At 43.4% G+C, this 18,246-nt stretch overlaps 1 protein-coding gene across 1 annotated transcript in view; it reads right to left on the reverse strand.

Annotated features, from left to right (window-relative positions):
- The window catches only part of LOC137427257 (uncharacterized), a gene marked incomplete at its 3' end in the record, with an annotated part of 346,903 nt that overhangs the window by 178,466 nt on the left and 150,191 nt on the right, over window positions 1-18,246 (reverse strand). Inside the window, 5 exon segments of the mRNA XM_078778504.1 lie at window positions 4,217-4,270; window positions 4,387-4,431; window positions 7,542-7,601; window positions 9,346-9,399; window positions 14,534-14,629. Of these exon segments, the coding sequence (XP_078634630.1) occupies window positions 4,217-4,270; window positions 4,387-4,431; window positions 7,542-7,601; window positions 9,346-9,399; window positions 14,534-14,629 (309 nt within the window).

Genomic DNA, 18,246 nt, shown 5'->3' on the forward strand with positions numbered 1-18,246 from the left:
GAGTGGCAGGAAGGGTCATTCATCTTTGGGGTAAATAGATTACAGTCGATCTATGGTCGGGTCTCAAGAACATTGGGTGTGTGTTCATTTACCAAGTTTCTTGTGGAGAGATTGCCAAGTGGTTTAAGCATTCGAGCAATCACTCCAATCAAAACGGTTAAGGAACGGCGGGCTTAGCAAGCGCTAGCTAGCCGCTTGGTAAATGAGCACAACCCAAGCTTGTCCCTTTCAGTTGCGTGTTAAATAGCAGTAGCGAGTTTCAAAAGTTTGTTTCGAAAAACGCCACGGTAGCAGCAGGAAGTGTGATGTTATTAACCAACACTTATGGGGTACCTAGAGTACAGTAGATCTTCGCTCAGTTCTGTAGGTAAAACTTACCTCACGGATGTCAGGATTCCTCCAAATTTCTTCATTTAGTGTTATAAGGAGCACCAGCGCCTGTTTAAAAAGCTAAGCATACGTGTTTGTGGTTTATAATCTTTTTACCGCTGGTAGAGGCCGTTGCTCCCACAGAAACGCCATGATAAGTTATTTATAAACGTTGACTCGACGTTTGTTCAAGGAGGAAAAACATGTCGGGGAAGTAGGATATTATTGGTATTGTTACGTTTGTCGGGGGTAGACAATTTATTTCTTTGGTTTTTTTTTTGTGTACAACATCGAGGCTCATGTAAGAGCTAACATTAATCACAAAAAAACAAACATATGATAAAACATATGATACATATGTAATAAAACATATGATAAAGGGAGCGGGAGACAAGATGGGGAGAGAGAGGGAAGCACACAAGTACAACATTTGAGAGCAGGGACATCGGGAGATCTGTGGGAGGGAGAGGGCTTGGTGGGAGGAGGCATGGGAAAGGGGTGAGGGGGGTGGGTGAGGTATAAAACACATGGACACTGCTAGGACTTCCAGGAAAGAAGTTGGTATTTCAAAAAAGTGGATCTGGGGTGAATTAACGGGGGTAGAAAAGATCAAGGTTTTGGATGGGGGAAGATAAGAGATGGTGGTGAACAGCTGTTTTAAAGACCTGGAGGGACGAGTGGGATTGAAGAGAGTGAGGGAGTTTGTTCCAGAGGCGGGAGAAAAGAGGAGTGAAGGTGAGCAGAGAGTCTTCATTTTGGCAATTTCACCAGAAGAGGGTTGCTGGCAGATCTTGTGCGACCTTTATGAATATTTTGGGGACAGAGCACAGACAGAGCTGGAGGAGCTAGGTTGGAGAGGAGGTGGTAGAAGACAGAAAAACCACCAACCTGCCTGTAGTGAGTGAGTGAAAGGCCCTCAGAATCGGCTTCATCGCGGGAGATTCCAATGATTCTGAAAGCTTTGGTTTCAACAGCGTGAAGCCGAGCTAATTGTGAGGTAGGAGCACCAGCCCAGATGGGAGAACAGTATTCCATGAACCTTACATGAATGATTACCTTAGAACCAGGTAGAATGTATCGATTAGTGTGCTCCGATTGTCGTGAAGGGCAGAACCACCCCATGTAATAAGTAGGGACTTTGTATTGGACCGGACTGTCGGGTTAAGTTTGTATATTCGTCCCCATCAGGGGAGTGGGCATTGTTAATTATCAAGGGATTATGGGTAAATTAATTCCCTGTTTATAAATACCTCTGTAATCTATACCTTTGTTCCTTATGACATCGCACTAGACACTAGCCAAAATCGCCCATTAAATCCCACTAATTAATAATAAAACTAACCGGAAACTCAGATCGAACAATATCGCTGGCGCCGCAGCCGCTACATCACCACAAGGACAGGCAGGCCGAGAGCTATGCCAAGAAGAGCGGTGATTGGGTGGGGAGAGTTGATTGGCACAAGCCCAGGTAAGATGGGACTTGCTGATAGGAGCAGAGATGGACTACAAAGAGGTGGCACACTCTGATTGGTGAAGCAGGCATGGATGAAGTCAGAGCAGCATGTACAAGATAGTTGGAGCGGCGGACATTTTCCCTTCTTGTTCTGGATGTCATAGTGAACGGTTGTGCATTTTTCCTTCTCGGTTTAGGGTCTGGTGGTGGACTGTTGTGTGCCGGCATATTCTTTTCCTTCCCCCTTGCTCGCTCTTGCCTTCTCTCGTTGTGGAGGCTTCATCGTGAGCGGCCATGTTGGGACATCTTGCTGGTGGTTGTGCGGGGGAAGAGCCGCGGCCCGGGAACTGCGGTTTTCCGTGCAGAGGACGGGTGGACGAACACGGCATGGAAGAGTGGGCTGCACACCTGCCGTTCGCTTTGCGCGTAAGGCCTGTTTCGTGCCAATGAGCGTGGCCTAGTGAACGAGGGCGAGGGAGGTCTTTTTCCCACCAAAACCAGAGCCACGTCCGGATTGTGCGCTTGGAGAGGGCCTGGGACGATTTTGACGACCCCTTACGAGACGCCCCAGCCGATTTGAGCTAAGCGCCACAAACAACGCAATTTATTTTCCAGTTGTTTTATCCTTCGTCTGTTTTCGAGTCTGTTTGTGGGAGTGCTCCACTTAGGAATTTAGTTTATCTCGCATTTTCTTTGTACTGGCATTTCTTTCATTAAACCTGTTATTTTTGTACATTATAAAACTGGGTTGTTTGATTTGATTTATTGCAGCATCGAGAACATTGGGGGATCCATGAAGGTAAGCGCTCTGGGCCTCTCCCTCACTTGCCCCCATGTGTATCCTCCGCTATATTTTTGAACTGAATGCCTCGGAGTGTTAAAGCTCGTTTGTTCCTCCGTGCTACCCTACGGTGTTCACAAAGGGTAGTCACACGTCAGTATTAATATTGTTTTGTAATAACATTGATATTATGCCATTATCGTTAGTTTTGTTATTCTAAGCGGCCTTGGAAAAACGCCACGATAAAGCTAACTTAACATGGATATACACCTCAACACACAACCCTATTGATGGCAATGGCGGGGAAAACCCGCTTCAGGGAGAAAACCCCCTTGGGGAGGGGGGCAAATGAATGCGCTATAACCTTCATTGTGTAACCCTTCGTCATCCTTTCAAGTTTGGTTGAGATTGGATAAGTAACGACGGAATGTATCGCGGTCAAAAAATCATCAGACAAACACCAAATGGTGTATTTTAGTATGATGGAAGGAAGTATGAGAAGCCTATAACAAACACAAGCAAGGCAGAGGTGCGGTGAAAATCAAAAACTGCACCTGCACACTCTAATGGGACGAAATGAAGTGGACAAAGCACGTGGGGGTCGTGTTGGGTGAGTGAAGTGGAGGGTCTCACAACCCAATAAAAACAGAATATTCTTCCAAAATATGCATTTTCCAATTTCCTGTTGGATGATTAAAGTCTTCAGTGTTGTGTTTTGGTTCACGAGTTATCAAACAGCGTGACCACTATATTCGTCATGGGTGTGTGTGTGTGTGTCTGTCTGTCTGTCCGCAGCATAACTACCCGATGATATCATCCGATGTTGATGAAACTTGGGTGGGAGGTTGATATCATGATCTAGTTGTGTCCTGCCTAGAGTGGGCGTATTGCGCCCATTGTGGGCGGAGCGACGCCCAAAAAAGATGTCTTTTTAGGAGGTAATCGAGTTCAAGCTACATCTTCTCCGAGGGAGTTGGTGGAATCTGACAGGGGTTTTGGTATTTGGTTAGGCCAATGTCATGTGTCTAGCCCCACGGAGCTCGATTTTTCATTTTCGCCCCAAGGTCAAGGTCACAAGGTCACAAAATTTAGAAATTTTTTGATGGTTTTATGAGATTGTTCGCTTCCTGATAGGGTGAAATGTCGCACATGATCTTATATTATCACATACATCATGAAATACAAGTTTTCCAACAAATTTCAGAATCTTTGACCCTTGAAGGTCACACAGGTCAAATTTTCAAAGTTGTCGGAATCGAACCGAATTTTCGGTATTGTGTCGCTAACTAACCTCATAACTGATTATACATTATTTTCTATCTCATTTCTAGGCCAGCACCACACACAATTACGTACAGCTCTTAAAGGCCTGCGCACGCGCGCATTGGGTCCCTTTGTAAATAGGCATGTACACCGCATGTCGGGGGCCGACACCTGCTACGTGGGCCCCCGACCCCCCAGTCCGGGCCTGTTTCGGTTATAGTCCATCCGTTGTCATTGAATACCGCTCGCTCGTGAACCATCGTCGTCTCCTGACTTGTTATTTAATATTTTCTCTTTTTGATTGCCTAAAGGTGGGAATATACTGAAACGTGCAGTGGTGTGCAACTTACAGTGATACCTGGCCTTCCATTCACCCCAGGCCTTCCTAATTGTCCAGGAGGTCCCTGCATAAAGACATGGAGGGAGGAGGAAAGGATATTTAGGTGAGGTTCAGATAGATTTAATATCTCATGATTAGGCTCTGCAAGGTGGCTCAAGGTCGACATGTCAACATACTTACATCAAATCCAGGTGGTCCGGGCTCTCCATCCTTTCCAGGTTTTCCCTTAAAAGCATAAAGATAAGACATGTCACGAGGGAAGCCACAAGTGTGCACAAACATAGATGGAGGAATTTATTGATGAGAGGAAGAGCCCTCTGGTGAGAAAAAGGCCCTCAGGAGAGAAAGTGACCCTCAGGTAAGAATGGGCCCTCAGGTGAGAAAGTGACCCTCAGGTAAGAAAGGGTCCTCAGGTGAGAAAGTGACCCTCAGGTAAGAAAGGGCCCTCAGGTGAGAAAGGGCTGGCTAATGTAAGAGTCTAGTCGGCTCGATCAATGACAACACATCCCAAGAGTGCAATCCCCTTGATCATATTAAATGGACTTTTGGCATCGATGACGCCATATTCAAACACAACGTGTGAAAACCTTTTGGCATTGATGGCGGCCATCTTCAAACACAATGGGTGAAAACCTTTTGGCATCGATGACGGCCACCTTCAAACTCACGGCATGAAATCCTTTTGGCATTGATGGCGGCCACATTCAAACACAACGTGTGAAAACCTTTTGGCATCGATGACGGCCATTTTCAAACACAACGTGTGAAAACCTTTTGGCATTGATGGCGGTCATCTTCAAACACACGATGTGAAACCCTTTTGGCATCGATGACGGCCATTTTCAAACACAACGTGTGAAAACCTTTTGGCATCGATGACGGCCATTTTCAAACACAACGTGTGAAAACCTTTTGACATTGATGGCGGCTATTTTCAAACACAACGTGTGAAAACCTTTTGGCATTGATGGCGGCCATTTTCAAACACAGCGTGTGAAAACCTTTTGACATTGATGGCGGCCATTTTCAAACTCACGATGTGAAACCATTTTGGCATTGATGGCGGCCATCTTGAAACACGGTGTGAAACTCTTTTGGCATCGATGACAGCCATTTTCAAACACAACGTGTGAAAAACTTTTGGCATTGATGGCAGCCATATTCAAACACAACGTGTGAAAACCTTTTGGCATTGATGGCGGCCATTTTCAAACACAACGTGTGAAAACCTTTTGGCATTGATGGCGGCCATCTTCAAGCTCACGGTGTGAAACCCTTTTGGCATTGATGACGGCCATTTTCAAACACAACGTGTGAAACCCTTTTGGCATTGATGGTGGCCATCTTCAAACACGTGTGAAAACCTTTTGGCATTGATGGCGGGCATCTTCAAACTCATGGTGTGAAACCGTTTTGGCATTGATGGTGGCCATCTTCAAACTCACGGTGTGAAACCCTTTTGGCATTGATGGCGGCCATCTTCAAACACACGGTGTGAAACCCTTTTGGCTTTGATGGTGGCCATCTTGAAACACACGGTGTGAAACCCTTTTGGCATTGACGGTGGCCATCTTGAATCACACGGTGTGAAACCCTTTTGGCATTGATGACGGGCATCTTCAAACACACTGTGAGAAACCATTTTGGCATTGATGGCGGCCATCGTCAAACATACGTTGTGAAACCGTTTTGGCAATGATGGCGGGCATATTCAAACTCATGGTGTGAAACCCTTTTGGCATTGATGGCGGCCATTTTCAAACACAACGTGTGAAAACCTTTTGGCATTGATGGCGGCCATCTTCAAACTCATGGTGTGAAACCCTTTTGGCATTGATGGCAGCCATTTTCAAACACAACGTGTGACAACCTTTTGGCATTGATGACGGGCATCTTCAAACACACGGTGTGAAATCCTTTTGGCATTGATGGCGGCCATCGTCAAACATACGGTGTGAAACCCTTTTGGCATTGATGGCGGGCATCTTCAAACATACGGTGTGAAACCCTTTTGGCATTGATGGCGGCCATCGTCAAACATACGGTGTGAAATCCTTTTGGCATTGATGGCGGCCATCGTCAAACACACGGTGTGAAATCCTTTTGGCATTGATGGCGGCCATCGTCAAACATACGGTGTGAAATCCTTTTGGCATTGATGACGGGCATCATCAAACATACGGTGTGAAACCCTTTTGGCATTGATGACGGGCATCTTCAAACACACTGTGTGAAATCCTTTTGGCATTGATGACGGCCATCCTCAAACACACGGTGTGAAACCCTTTTGGCATTGATGAAGGGCATCTTCAAACACACGGTGTGAAATCCTTTTGGCATTGATGGCGGCCATCCTCAAACTTACGGTGTGAACTCCTTTTGGCATTGATCGCCGCCATCAATGCCAAAAGGATTTCACACCGTGTGTTTGAAGATGCCCTTCATCAATGCCAAAAAGACCCTGGTGTTGGGCTAGCGGCTAGGGTGCCGGCTTCGGATCCAAGGATCCTGGGTTCGAATCCCGGTCAATTGCTGAATTAACGCCAGGGGGGTTGACTCAGCCTGTCATCCTTCCGAGGTCGGCTAATTGAGTACCAGTTCACTGGTAATTCCCTGTTTGTCGTTAAAGGCGGCAAAAAGGGTTGGCGTCAGGAAGGGCATCCGGCCGTAAAACATTGCTTCAAAAAGGGGACCGAAAAACAACAACAACCACGGTTCCCGAAAAAGGCCAACCCCTGCTTTGCAGGGAAAAATGGCCTCTAAAGGTGGTTTTTAAAAAATTTTTTATTGATGACGGGCATCTTCAAACATACGGTGTGAAACCCTTTTGGCATTGATGATGGGCATCTTCAAACACACGGTGTGAAATCCTTTTGGCATTGATGGCGGCCATCGTCAAACATACGGTGTGAAACCCTTTTGGCATTGATGGCGGCCATCTTGAAACACATGGTGTGAAACCCTTTTGGCATTGATGGCGGCCATCTTCAAACACATGGTGTGAAACCCTTTTGGCATTGATGGCGGCCATCTTCAAACACAACGTGTGACACCCAACAGTACATTTAAATTAACACCTAATAAATATTACCAAGTACTTACAGCATTGTTATACTCCATAATTACCGACAATGTATCGTTATCAGTTTCACTACAAAGGCTCAATGGAGTTATGTCTCCATTAATGATAACTTAGTAATAGGTTTTGCTAAAAGAGTGGAATTTTGGAAAAAAAAAAAAGGGTGTCATGAGGACGCCGAGGTTTAGGGGAATACGGGGACAACCAAGGGGGTGTGTATGGGGTAGGATTTGATACTTTTAATAATAAAACTCACTCTTTTTCCAAGATCTCCCTGCTCGCCCTTTCCACCTTTTCTACCATACCCCGGAGGTCCCTTGTTGGCAAAGAGGGAGGGAAGGGAAGACAAAACGAGAACTTCTGGAAGTGAAATAAAGTTATTTCTGTTAAAGTTTAATTATCAGCTAAATAAGTACAAGCACGGATTTCATATAAAAGGAACGAAGGTCGAAGAGGTTGTGGGCGAATCATATTCTTCTCCTTACTTACAGTGAACATGTTTCACAGCTGTAAACAAGTGTCAATATTAGTCTACGCCGTCTGTTATTTCATGTCCCTTGCGCTTCCAACAACATCGAAAGTGTACGTTAAAATGAGCTCCGACAAACCGACCGACTATCTGTCCATGCACTTTTGTGTACGTGATATTTCAAAAAACAGTTGGACATTTAGCTTTCATATTGCAGAAATATATTCCTCATGACATTGTCTCAACATGATTAGATAACGGCTCTGATTGGCTGAATTATGTTGCCATAGCAACCATCGTGGTCACTTGGCTTGTGCACACGATATTGCAAAAACCGTTCAAGGTTTACCTTTCATATTGCACAGATCCGTTCCTCATACCACCCAAAAGGCGGGTACCTCGAGCATCAGCTCCTCGTTTGATTAGGAATGTTTAGGACGGAGCTGATATTTTATAGGTTGGGTTTTAATGGCCATTAAAAGTTGCCCTGAGGGCATGAAGAGTCCACCACAATGTGTGGCCTGAATGATGTCACAGTGAGATAAAAACAAGAACGAGATTAAGTAATTTTGATCTGCTGAGTTAAAATCCGCCAGTGAGCCATCTTTGGTCGGATTACAAAACAAAATCTTCTGCACATGTACATTCTCATGCATTGTCTTTGTGCCAAGTTTGAACAAAATCGGTAAATGCATGTCCGAGAAATGGTTGAGGACGTGTTCAACATCGGGTTTTTTACAATTAAAATGGCTGCCAGTCGGCCATCTTTGATCGCATTGCGAAACAAAATGATGTGCATGTGTAAGCCAAGATTGATTATCTGTGTGGCAAATTTGAATAAGATTGGTAAATGCATGTCCGAGAAATGGTTGAGGACGTGTTCAACATCGGGTTTTTTTTTACAACTAAAATGGCCGCAAGTCGGCCATCTTTGATCGCATTGCGAAACAAAATGCTGTGCATATTTATTCCATCATGTCTTTGTGCCGAGTATAAATAAAATCGGTCGATACATGTTCGAGATATGGTTGCGGATGCACGCACAGACGGATGGACGAACGAGACCCAATCCATAAGGCCTCGTCTCGGACTAAGTCCAACGGGGGCCAATAACTTGGATTTCCTGTTTTTGGTTTCCAAAAGATTATTTGCAATAATCATCTACTACCACAACTTCTTTTTCTTCTTCTTCTTCTTCTTCGAACAACAAAACCATATAGGCAAAAGCACTAAGTTTGTAAAAATGGCGTTAACTTTCCAAATGATGCCAGAGTTTGAAGCAGGAATTCGGAATTCAACCTTTGTATCAGCCCAAAGGCCTACTCGTACTCGTACAATAGAAAATGTGGGATTTCAAATATTTACATAAATAGGTGAATGCAGGATGAATAAACGAGTTTAACACACTACGCTGTGTGTTCCCTGATGCAAGATATTACTTATGGAGCAATAAATTGACAATTTATCGTCAAATCAATGTCCTCTATGAATCAAACCTGGACTCAAGATGTCAGAAGTGAGCTCCTTGCCTGGGCTATGGTAATCAAGGTTGACTCACAGGTAAGCTAAGTGCCAGAAAGTAAATACATACCGAATCTCCTGTCAGACCACGTTCGCCGGGAAATCCTGGCTCACCTTTCTGACCCTGTTAAAGTAAAGAACATTTCAACAAGAGTTGTTTCACAAATGTATGCTTGGATAAATAAATATATATATATATATATATATATATATATATATATATATATATATATATATATATATATATATATATATATATATATATATATATATATATATATATACATATATACATATATACATATAAAATATATATATACATACATGAAACAGACTAAGCATACAAAAAAAAAAAGAGGAAGTATTTTACCCATGAACGTTTGCGCACCTGATATCGAAGGATGTGACCGGTAAATCAGAAGAAACACACACAGTAGGGGGTGTTAGGGGTAATGGTGGTGGGGATTGGGGCAGGAGCTATCCTGGAGGAGTGGACACTCTTCGTGCCAGGTGTGAGTGAGTCCCATAGATGAACGAGTGTATCTGGTATATGGAAGCAAACACAGACAGCTCACAGATAAAGGAGACTCATAAAGGAGACAGCTCGCATGTAAAGGAGACAGCTCACATGTAAAGGAGACAGCTCACATGTAAAGGAGACAGCTCACATGTAAAGGAAACAGCTCGCATGTAAAGGAGACACTCGTAAAGGAGACACTTGTAAAGGAGACAGGTCGCACGTAAAGGACACAGCTCGCACGTAAAGGAGACACTCATAACGGAGACAGCTCACACGTAAAGGAGACACTTGTAAAAGAGACACTCATATAGGAGACAGCTCACATGTAAAGGAGACACTCATAAAGGAGACAGCTCACACGTAAAAGAGACAGCTCGCATGTAAAGAAGACACTCATAAAGAAGACAGCTCGCATGTAAAGGAGACAGCTCCCACATAAAGGAGACACTCATAAAGGAGACAGCTCGCACGTAAAGGAGACACTCATAAAGGAGACAGCTCACACGTAAAGGAGACAGGTCGCACGTAAAGGACACAGCTCGCACGTAAAGGAGACACTCATAACGGAGACAGCTCACACGTAAAGGAGACACTTGTAAAAGAGACACTCATATAGGAGACAGCTCACACGTAAAGGAGACACTCATAAAGGAGACAGCTCACACGTAAAAGAGACAGCTCGCATGTAAAGAAGACACTCATAAAGAAGACAGCTCGCATGTAAAGGAGACAGCTCCCACATAAAGGAGACACTCATAAAGGAGACAGCTCACACGTAAAGGAGACAGCTCACATGTAAAGGAGACACTCATAAAGGAGACAGCTCACATGTAAAGGAGACAGCTCGCATGTAAAGGAGACACTCATAAAGGAGACAGCTCACATGTAAAGGAGACAGCTCACATGTAAAGGAGACAGCTCACATGTAAAGGAGACAGCTCACACGTAAAGGAGACACTCGTAAAGGAGATAGCTCGCACGTAAACGAGACAGCTCACATGTAAAGGAGACACTCATAAAGGAGACAGCTCACACGTAAAGGAGACAGCTCACATGTAAAGGAGACACTCATAAAGGAGACAGCTCACATGTAAAGGAGACAGCTCACATGTAAAGGAGACACTCATAAAGGAGACAGCTCACATGTAAAGGAGACAGCTCGCATGTAAAGGAGACACTCATAAAGGAGACAGCTCGCACGTAAAGGAGACACTCATAAAGGAGACAGCTCACACGTAAAGGAGACAGCTCACACGTAAAGGAGACACTCGTAAAGGAGATAGCTCGCACGTAAAGGAGACACTCATAAAGGAGACAGCTCACACGTAAAGGACACAGCTCGCATGTAAAGGAGACACTCATAGAGGAGACAGCTCGCATGTAAAGGAGACAGCTCCCACATAAAGGAGACACTCATAAAGGAGACAGCTCACACGTAAAGGAGACACTCATAAAGGAGACAGCTCACACGTAAAGGAGACACTCGTAAAGGAGATAGCTCGCACGTAAAGGAGACACTCATAAAGGAGACAGCTCACACGTAAAGGAGACAGCTCACATGTAAAGGAGACACTCATAAAGGAGACAGCTCACATGTAAAGGAGACAGCTCGCATGTAAAGGAGACACTCATAAAGGAGACAGCTCACATGTAAAGGAGACAGCTCACATGTAAAGGAGACAGCTCACATGTAAAGGAGACACTCGTAAAGGAGACAGCTTGCACGTAAAGGAGACACTCATAAAGGAAACAGCTTGCACGTAAAGGAGACACTCGCAAAGGAGACAGCTCACACGTAAAGGAGACACTCATAAAGGAGACAACTCACACATAAAGGAGACAGCTCGCACGTAAAGGAGGCACTCGTAAAGGAGACAGCTCGCACGTAAAGGAGACACTTGTAAAGGAGACGCTCATAAATGAGACTGCTCGCACATAAAGGAGACAGCTCGCATGTAAAGGAGACACTCATAAAGGAGACAGCTCACATGTAAAGGAGACACTCATAAAGGAGACAGATTGCACGTAAAGGAGACACTCGTAAAGGAAGCAGCTCACACGTAAAGGAGACACTTGTAAAGGAGACACTCATAAAGGAGACAGCTCGCATGCAAAGGAGACACTTGTAAAGGAGACACTCGTAAAGGAGACAGGTCACACGTAAAGGAGACACTCGTAAAGGAGGCACTCGTAAGGGAGAAAGCTTGCACGTAAAGGAGACACTCGTAAAGGAGACAACTCACACATAAAGGAGACAGCTCGCACGTAAAGGAGACACTCATAAAGGAGACAGCTCGCACGTAAAGGAGACACTCATAAAGGAGACAGCTCATACGTAAAGGAGACACTCATGAAGGAGACAGCTCACACGTAAAGGAGACAGCTCGCATGTAAAGGAGACAGCTCACACATAAAGGAGACACTCATAAAGGAGACAGCTCACATGTAAAGTAGACACTCTTAAAGAAGACAGCTCACATGTAAAGGAGACACTCATAAAGGAGACAGCTCGCATGTAAAGGAGACACTCGTAAAGGAGCCAGCTCGCATGTAAAGGAGACACTCGTAAAGGAGACAGCTTGCACGTAAAGGAGACACTCGTAAAGGAGACAGCTTGCACGTAAAGGATACACTCATAAAGGAAACAGCTTGCACGTAAAGGAGACACTCGCAAAGGAGACAGCTCGCACGTAAAGGAGACACTCATAAAGGAGACAGCTCGCACGTAAAGGAGGCACTCGTAAAGGAGACAGCTCGCACGTAAAGGAGACACTTGTAAAGGAGACGCTCATAAATGAGACTGCTCGCACATAAAGGAGACAGCTCGCATGTAAAGGAGACACTCATAAAGGAGACAGCTCACATGTAAAGGAGACACTCATAAAGGAGACAGATTGCACGTAAAGTAGACACTCGTAAAGGAGGCAGCTCACACATAAAGGAGACACTTGTAAAGGAGACACTCATAAAGGAGACAGCTCACATGCAAAGGAGACACTCGTAAAGGAGACAGGTCACACGTAAAGGAGACACTCGTAAGGGAGAAAGCTTGCACGTAAAGGAGACACTCGTAAAGGAGACAACTCACACATAAAGGAGACAGCTCGCACGTAAAGGAGACACTCATAAAGGAGACAGCTCGCACGTAAAGGAGACACTCATGAAGGAGACAGCTCACACGTAAAGGAGACAGCTCGCATGTAAAGGAGACAGCTCACACATAAAGGAGACACTCATAAAGGAGACAGCTCACATGTAAAGTAGACACTCTTAAAGAAGACAGCTCACATGTAAAGGAGACACTCATAAAGGAGACAGCTCGCATGTAAAGGAGACACTCGTAAAGGAGCCAGCTCGCATGTAAAGGAGACACTCGTAAAGGAGCCAGCTCGCATGTAAAGGAGACACTCGTAAAGGAGACAGCTTGCACGTAAAGGAGACACTCGTAAAGGAGACAGCTCGCATGTGAAGGAGACACTTGTAAAGGAGACACTCATAGAGGAGACAGCTCGCACGTAAAGGAAACACTTGTAAAGGAGGCAGCTCGCATGTAAAGGAGACACTTGTAAAGGAGACACTCATAGAGGAGACAGCTCGCACGTAAATGAGACACTCATAAAGGAGACAGCTCACATGTAAAGGAGACAACTCTCATGTAAAGGAGACAGCTCACATGTAAAGGAGACAGCTCACATGTAAAGGAGACACTCGTAAAGGAGACAGCTCGCACGTAAAGGAGACACTCATAAAGGAAACAGCTTGCTCGTAAAGGAGACAGCTCGCACGCAAAGGAGACACTTGTAAAGGAGATGCTCATAAACGAGACAGCTCACACATAAAGGAGACAGCTCGCATGTAAAGGAGACACTCGTAAGGGAGACAGCTCACATGTAAAGGAGATACTCATAAAGGAGACAGATTGCACGTAAAGGAGACACTCGTAAAGGAGACACTTGTAAAGGAGACACTCGTAAAGGAGACAGCTCGCACGTAAAGTAGACTCGTAAAGGAGACTATCGTAAAGGAGACAGCTCACACGCAAAGGAGACACTTGTAAAGGAGACACCTCGCACGTAAAGGAGACGCTCGTAAAGGAGACAGCTCACACATAAAGGAGACACTCGTAAAGGAGAAAGCTTGCACGTAAAGGAGACACTCGTAAAGGAGACAGCTCACACGTAAAGGAGACAGCTCGCACATAAAGGAGACACTCGATAGAGTGCATCCTCCACAAGGATGACCAGTTCTCGGTTTCCACCGATAGGCCGGATCTGTATCAGGACCTGAACCTAAGTCGAATCGGCTTGTGCTTGTCACCTACCCAACTCGTCCACCCAGTGTCGTCATAAATTGTCCACAACTTTGTGAAATATCATTCTATGTATCGTTTTTCGTCCCATCTCTCAATGGTGAAGAATCACCTGGAAAAATAAAAAATATTCTCGTGTCCGCATCGGATCTTCACCTAAACCTACTCATTTCGTCCTTGCCCACCTACCACCCTTGTCCACCAAATTAAGTCCGAATCCGTCCACAACTTTGAGAGATATCCTGCTCACAGACAAACAGACAAACAAACATGGTTGAAAACATAATCTCCGTCCACCTTCGGTGATGGAGGTAACAATTGAGCAAATAAGTAAAACAGAAACATAAGATAATGTCGCGTATTTGCGTCAATATTATCAGGTAATGAACGATAAAGTGGAATGGTAAGGTGTGCTGTCTTGGGCAGTACCGGGGGTCCTGGTTGTAAGTCAAACTGTTCCCGAGTTCCCAGCTGCTCGCCAATAGATCCTGGTGGTCCAGGGCGTCCTAGAAGTCCTCGCTGACCCTGTGAGAAGTGAATTCATACCATTTGCAGGCCATTTTATCATCACTATAATAAAATACATCGAACAAACAACATTTATAGATTTGAAACAATCTCGGGCAAAACGATGTGATGGATGCTGGAGCAGCCTTTGTGGTCTTGAACGTTTTTAAGCGTCACAGAGAGAATTGTACATTGGTGTACATGGCTCATTATTCACATATATGAGGATCACTAACACTTTGTATTGATGACTTGGACTTTATTGCTTCAACATCCAATGGAGATCACTCACTGCCTTCTCCATCAATAATCCATTCCACATCTACCACCAATGTATTGTACCACCACCACCACCACCACCACCGTGCGCATGACTTTTGCGTGTTTGCAAATATTTTTTGAGGGTTATTCAGACAAAGAGTGAAAGTAATTATCGCTGCTGTCACTAACATCAGCATGCATATTGATATCGAGAATCACTGGTGTCACTAACATCAGCATACATATTGATATCGAGTATCACTGCTGTCACCAACATCAGCATACATATTGATATCGAGTATAAACGCTGCCACTAACATCAGCATACATATTGATATCGAGTGTCAATGCTGTCACTAATATCAGCATGCATATTGATATCGAGTATCACTGATGTCACCAACATCAGCATGCATATTGATATCGAGTATCACTGCTGTCACCAACATCAGCATACATATTGATATCGAGTATCACTGCTGTCACCAACATCAGCATACATATTGTATCGAGTATAAACGCTGTCACTAACATCAGCATACATATTGATATCGAGTGTCAATGCTGTCACTAATATCAGCATGCATATTGATATCGAGAATCACTGGTGTCACCAACATCAGCATACATATTGATATCGAGAATCACTGGTGTCACTAAGATCAGCATACATATTGATATCGAGAATCACTGGTGTCACTAACATCAGCATACATATTGATATCGAGTATCGCTGCTGTCACCAACATCAGCATACATATTGATATCGAGTATCAATGCTGTCACTAATATCAGCATGCATATTGATATCGAGTATCACTGCTGTCACTAAGATCAGCATACATATTGATATCGAGAATCACTGGTGTCACTAACATCAGCATACATATTGATATCGAGAATCACTGGTGTCACTAAGATCAGCATACATATTGATATCGAGAATCACTGGTGTCACTAAGATCAGCATACATATTGATATCGAGAATCACTGGTGTCACTAACATCAGCATACATATTGATATCGAGTATCACTGCTGTCACCAACATCAGCATACATATTGATATCGAGTATAAACGCTGTCACTAACATCAGCATGCATATTGATATCGAGTATCAATGCTGTCACTAATATCAGCATGCATATTGATATCGAGTATAAACGCTGTCACTAACATCAGCATGCATATTGATATCGAGTATCAATGCTGTCACTAATATCAGCATGCATATTGATATCGAGTATAAACGTTGTCACTAACATCAGCATGCATATTGATATCGAGTATCAATGCTGTCACTAACATCAGAATGCATATTGATATTGAGTATCAATGCTGTCACTAACATCAGCATGCATATTGATATCGAGAATCACTGGTGTCACTAACATCCGCATACATATTGATATCGAGTATCAATGCTGTCACTAATATCAGCATGCATATTGATATCGAGTATCAATGCTGTCACTAACATCAGCATGCATATTGATATCGAGTATCAATGCTGTCACTAATATCAGCATGCATATTGATATCGAGTATCAATGCTATCACTAACATCAGAATGCATATTGATATTGAGTATCAATGCTGTCACTAACATCAGCATGCATATTGATATGGAGAATCACTGGTGTCACTAACATCCGCATACATATTGATATCGAGTATCAATGCTGTCACTAATATCAGCATGCATATTGATATCGAGTATCAATGCTGTCACTAACATCAGCATGCATATTGATATCGAGTATCAATGCTGTCACTAATATCAGCATGCATATTGATATCGAGTATCACTGCTGTCACCAACATCAGCATACATATTGATATGGAGAATCACTGGTGTCACTAACATCCGCATACATATTGATATCGAGAATCACTGGTGTCACTAACATCAGCATACATATTGATATCGAGTATCGCTGCTGTCACCCACATCAGCATACATATTGATATGGAGAATCACTGGTGTCACTAACATCCGCATACATATTGATATCGAGTATCAATGCTGTCACTAATATCAGCATGCATATTGATATCGAGTATCAATGCTGTCACTAACATCAGCATGCATATTGATATCGAGTATAAACGCTGTCACTAATATCAGCATGCATATTGATATCGAGTATCAATGCTGTCACCAACATCAGCATGCATATTGATATTGAGTATCAATGCTGTCACTAACATCAGCATGCATATTGATATGGAGAATCACTGGCGTCACTAACATCCGCATACATATTGATATCGAGTATCAATGCTGTCACTAACATCAGCATACATATTGATATCGAGTGTCAATGCTGTCACTAATATCAGCATGCATATTGATATCGAGTATCACTGGTGTCACCAACATCAGCATACATATTGATATCGAGAATCACTGGTGTCACTAAGATCAGCATACATATTGATATCGAGAATCACTGGTGTCACTAACATCAGCATACATATTGATATCGAGTATCGCTGCTGTCACCAACATCAGCATACATATTGATATCGAGTATCAATGCTGTCACTAATATCAGCATGCATATTGATATCGAGTATCACTGCTGTCACTAAGATCAGCATACATATTGATATCGAGAATCACTGGTGTCACTAACATCAGCATACATATTGATATCGAGAATCACTGGTGTCACTAAGATCAGCATACATATTGATATCGAGAATCACTGGTGTCACTAAGATCAGCATACATATTGATATCGAGAATCACTGGTGTCACTAACATCAGCATACATATTGATATCGAGTATCACTGCTGTCACCAACATCAGCATACATATTGATATCGAGTATAAACGCTGTCACTAACATCAGCATGCATATTGATATCGAGTATCAATGCTGTCACTAATATCAGCATGCATATTGATATCGAGTATAAACGATGTCACTAACATCAGCATGCATATTGATATCGAGTATCAATGCTGTCACTAATATCAGCATGCATATTGATATCGAGTATAAACGTTGTCACTAACATCAGCATGCATATTGATATCGAGTATCAATGCTGTCACTAACATCAGAATGCATATTGATATTGAGTATCAATGCTGTCACTAACATCAGCATGCATATTGATATCGAGAATCACTGGTGTCACTAACATCCGCATACATATTGATATCGAGTATCAATGCTGTCACTAATATCAGCATGCATATTGATATCGAGTATCAATACTGTCACTAACATCAGCATGCATATTGATATCGAGTATCAATGCTGTCACTAATATCAGCATGCATATTGATATCGAGTATCACTGCTGTCACCAACATCAGCATACATATTGATATGGAGAATCACTGGTGTCACTAACATCC

This window comes from Myxine glutinosa, chromosome 5 (assembly GCF_964187855.1).
Source record: "Myxine glutinosa chromosome 5, kmMyxGlut1.1, whole genome shotgun sequence".
Taxonomy (NCBI): domain Eukaryota; kingdom Metazoa; phylum Chordata; class Myxini; order Myxiniformes; family Myxinidae; genus Myxine; species Myxine glutinosa.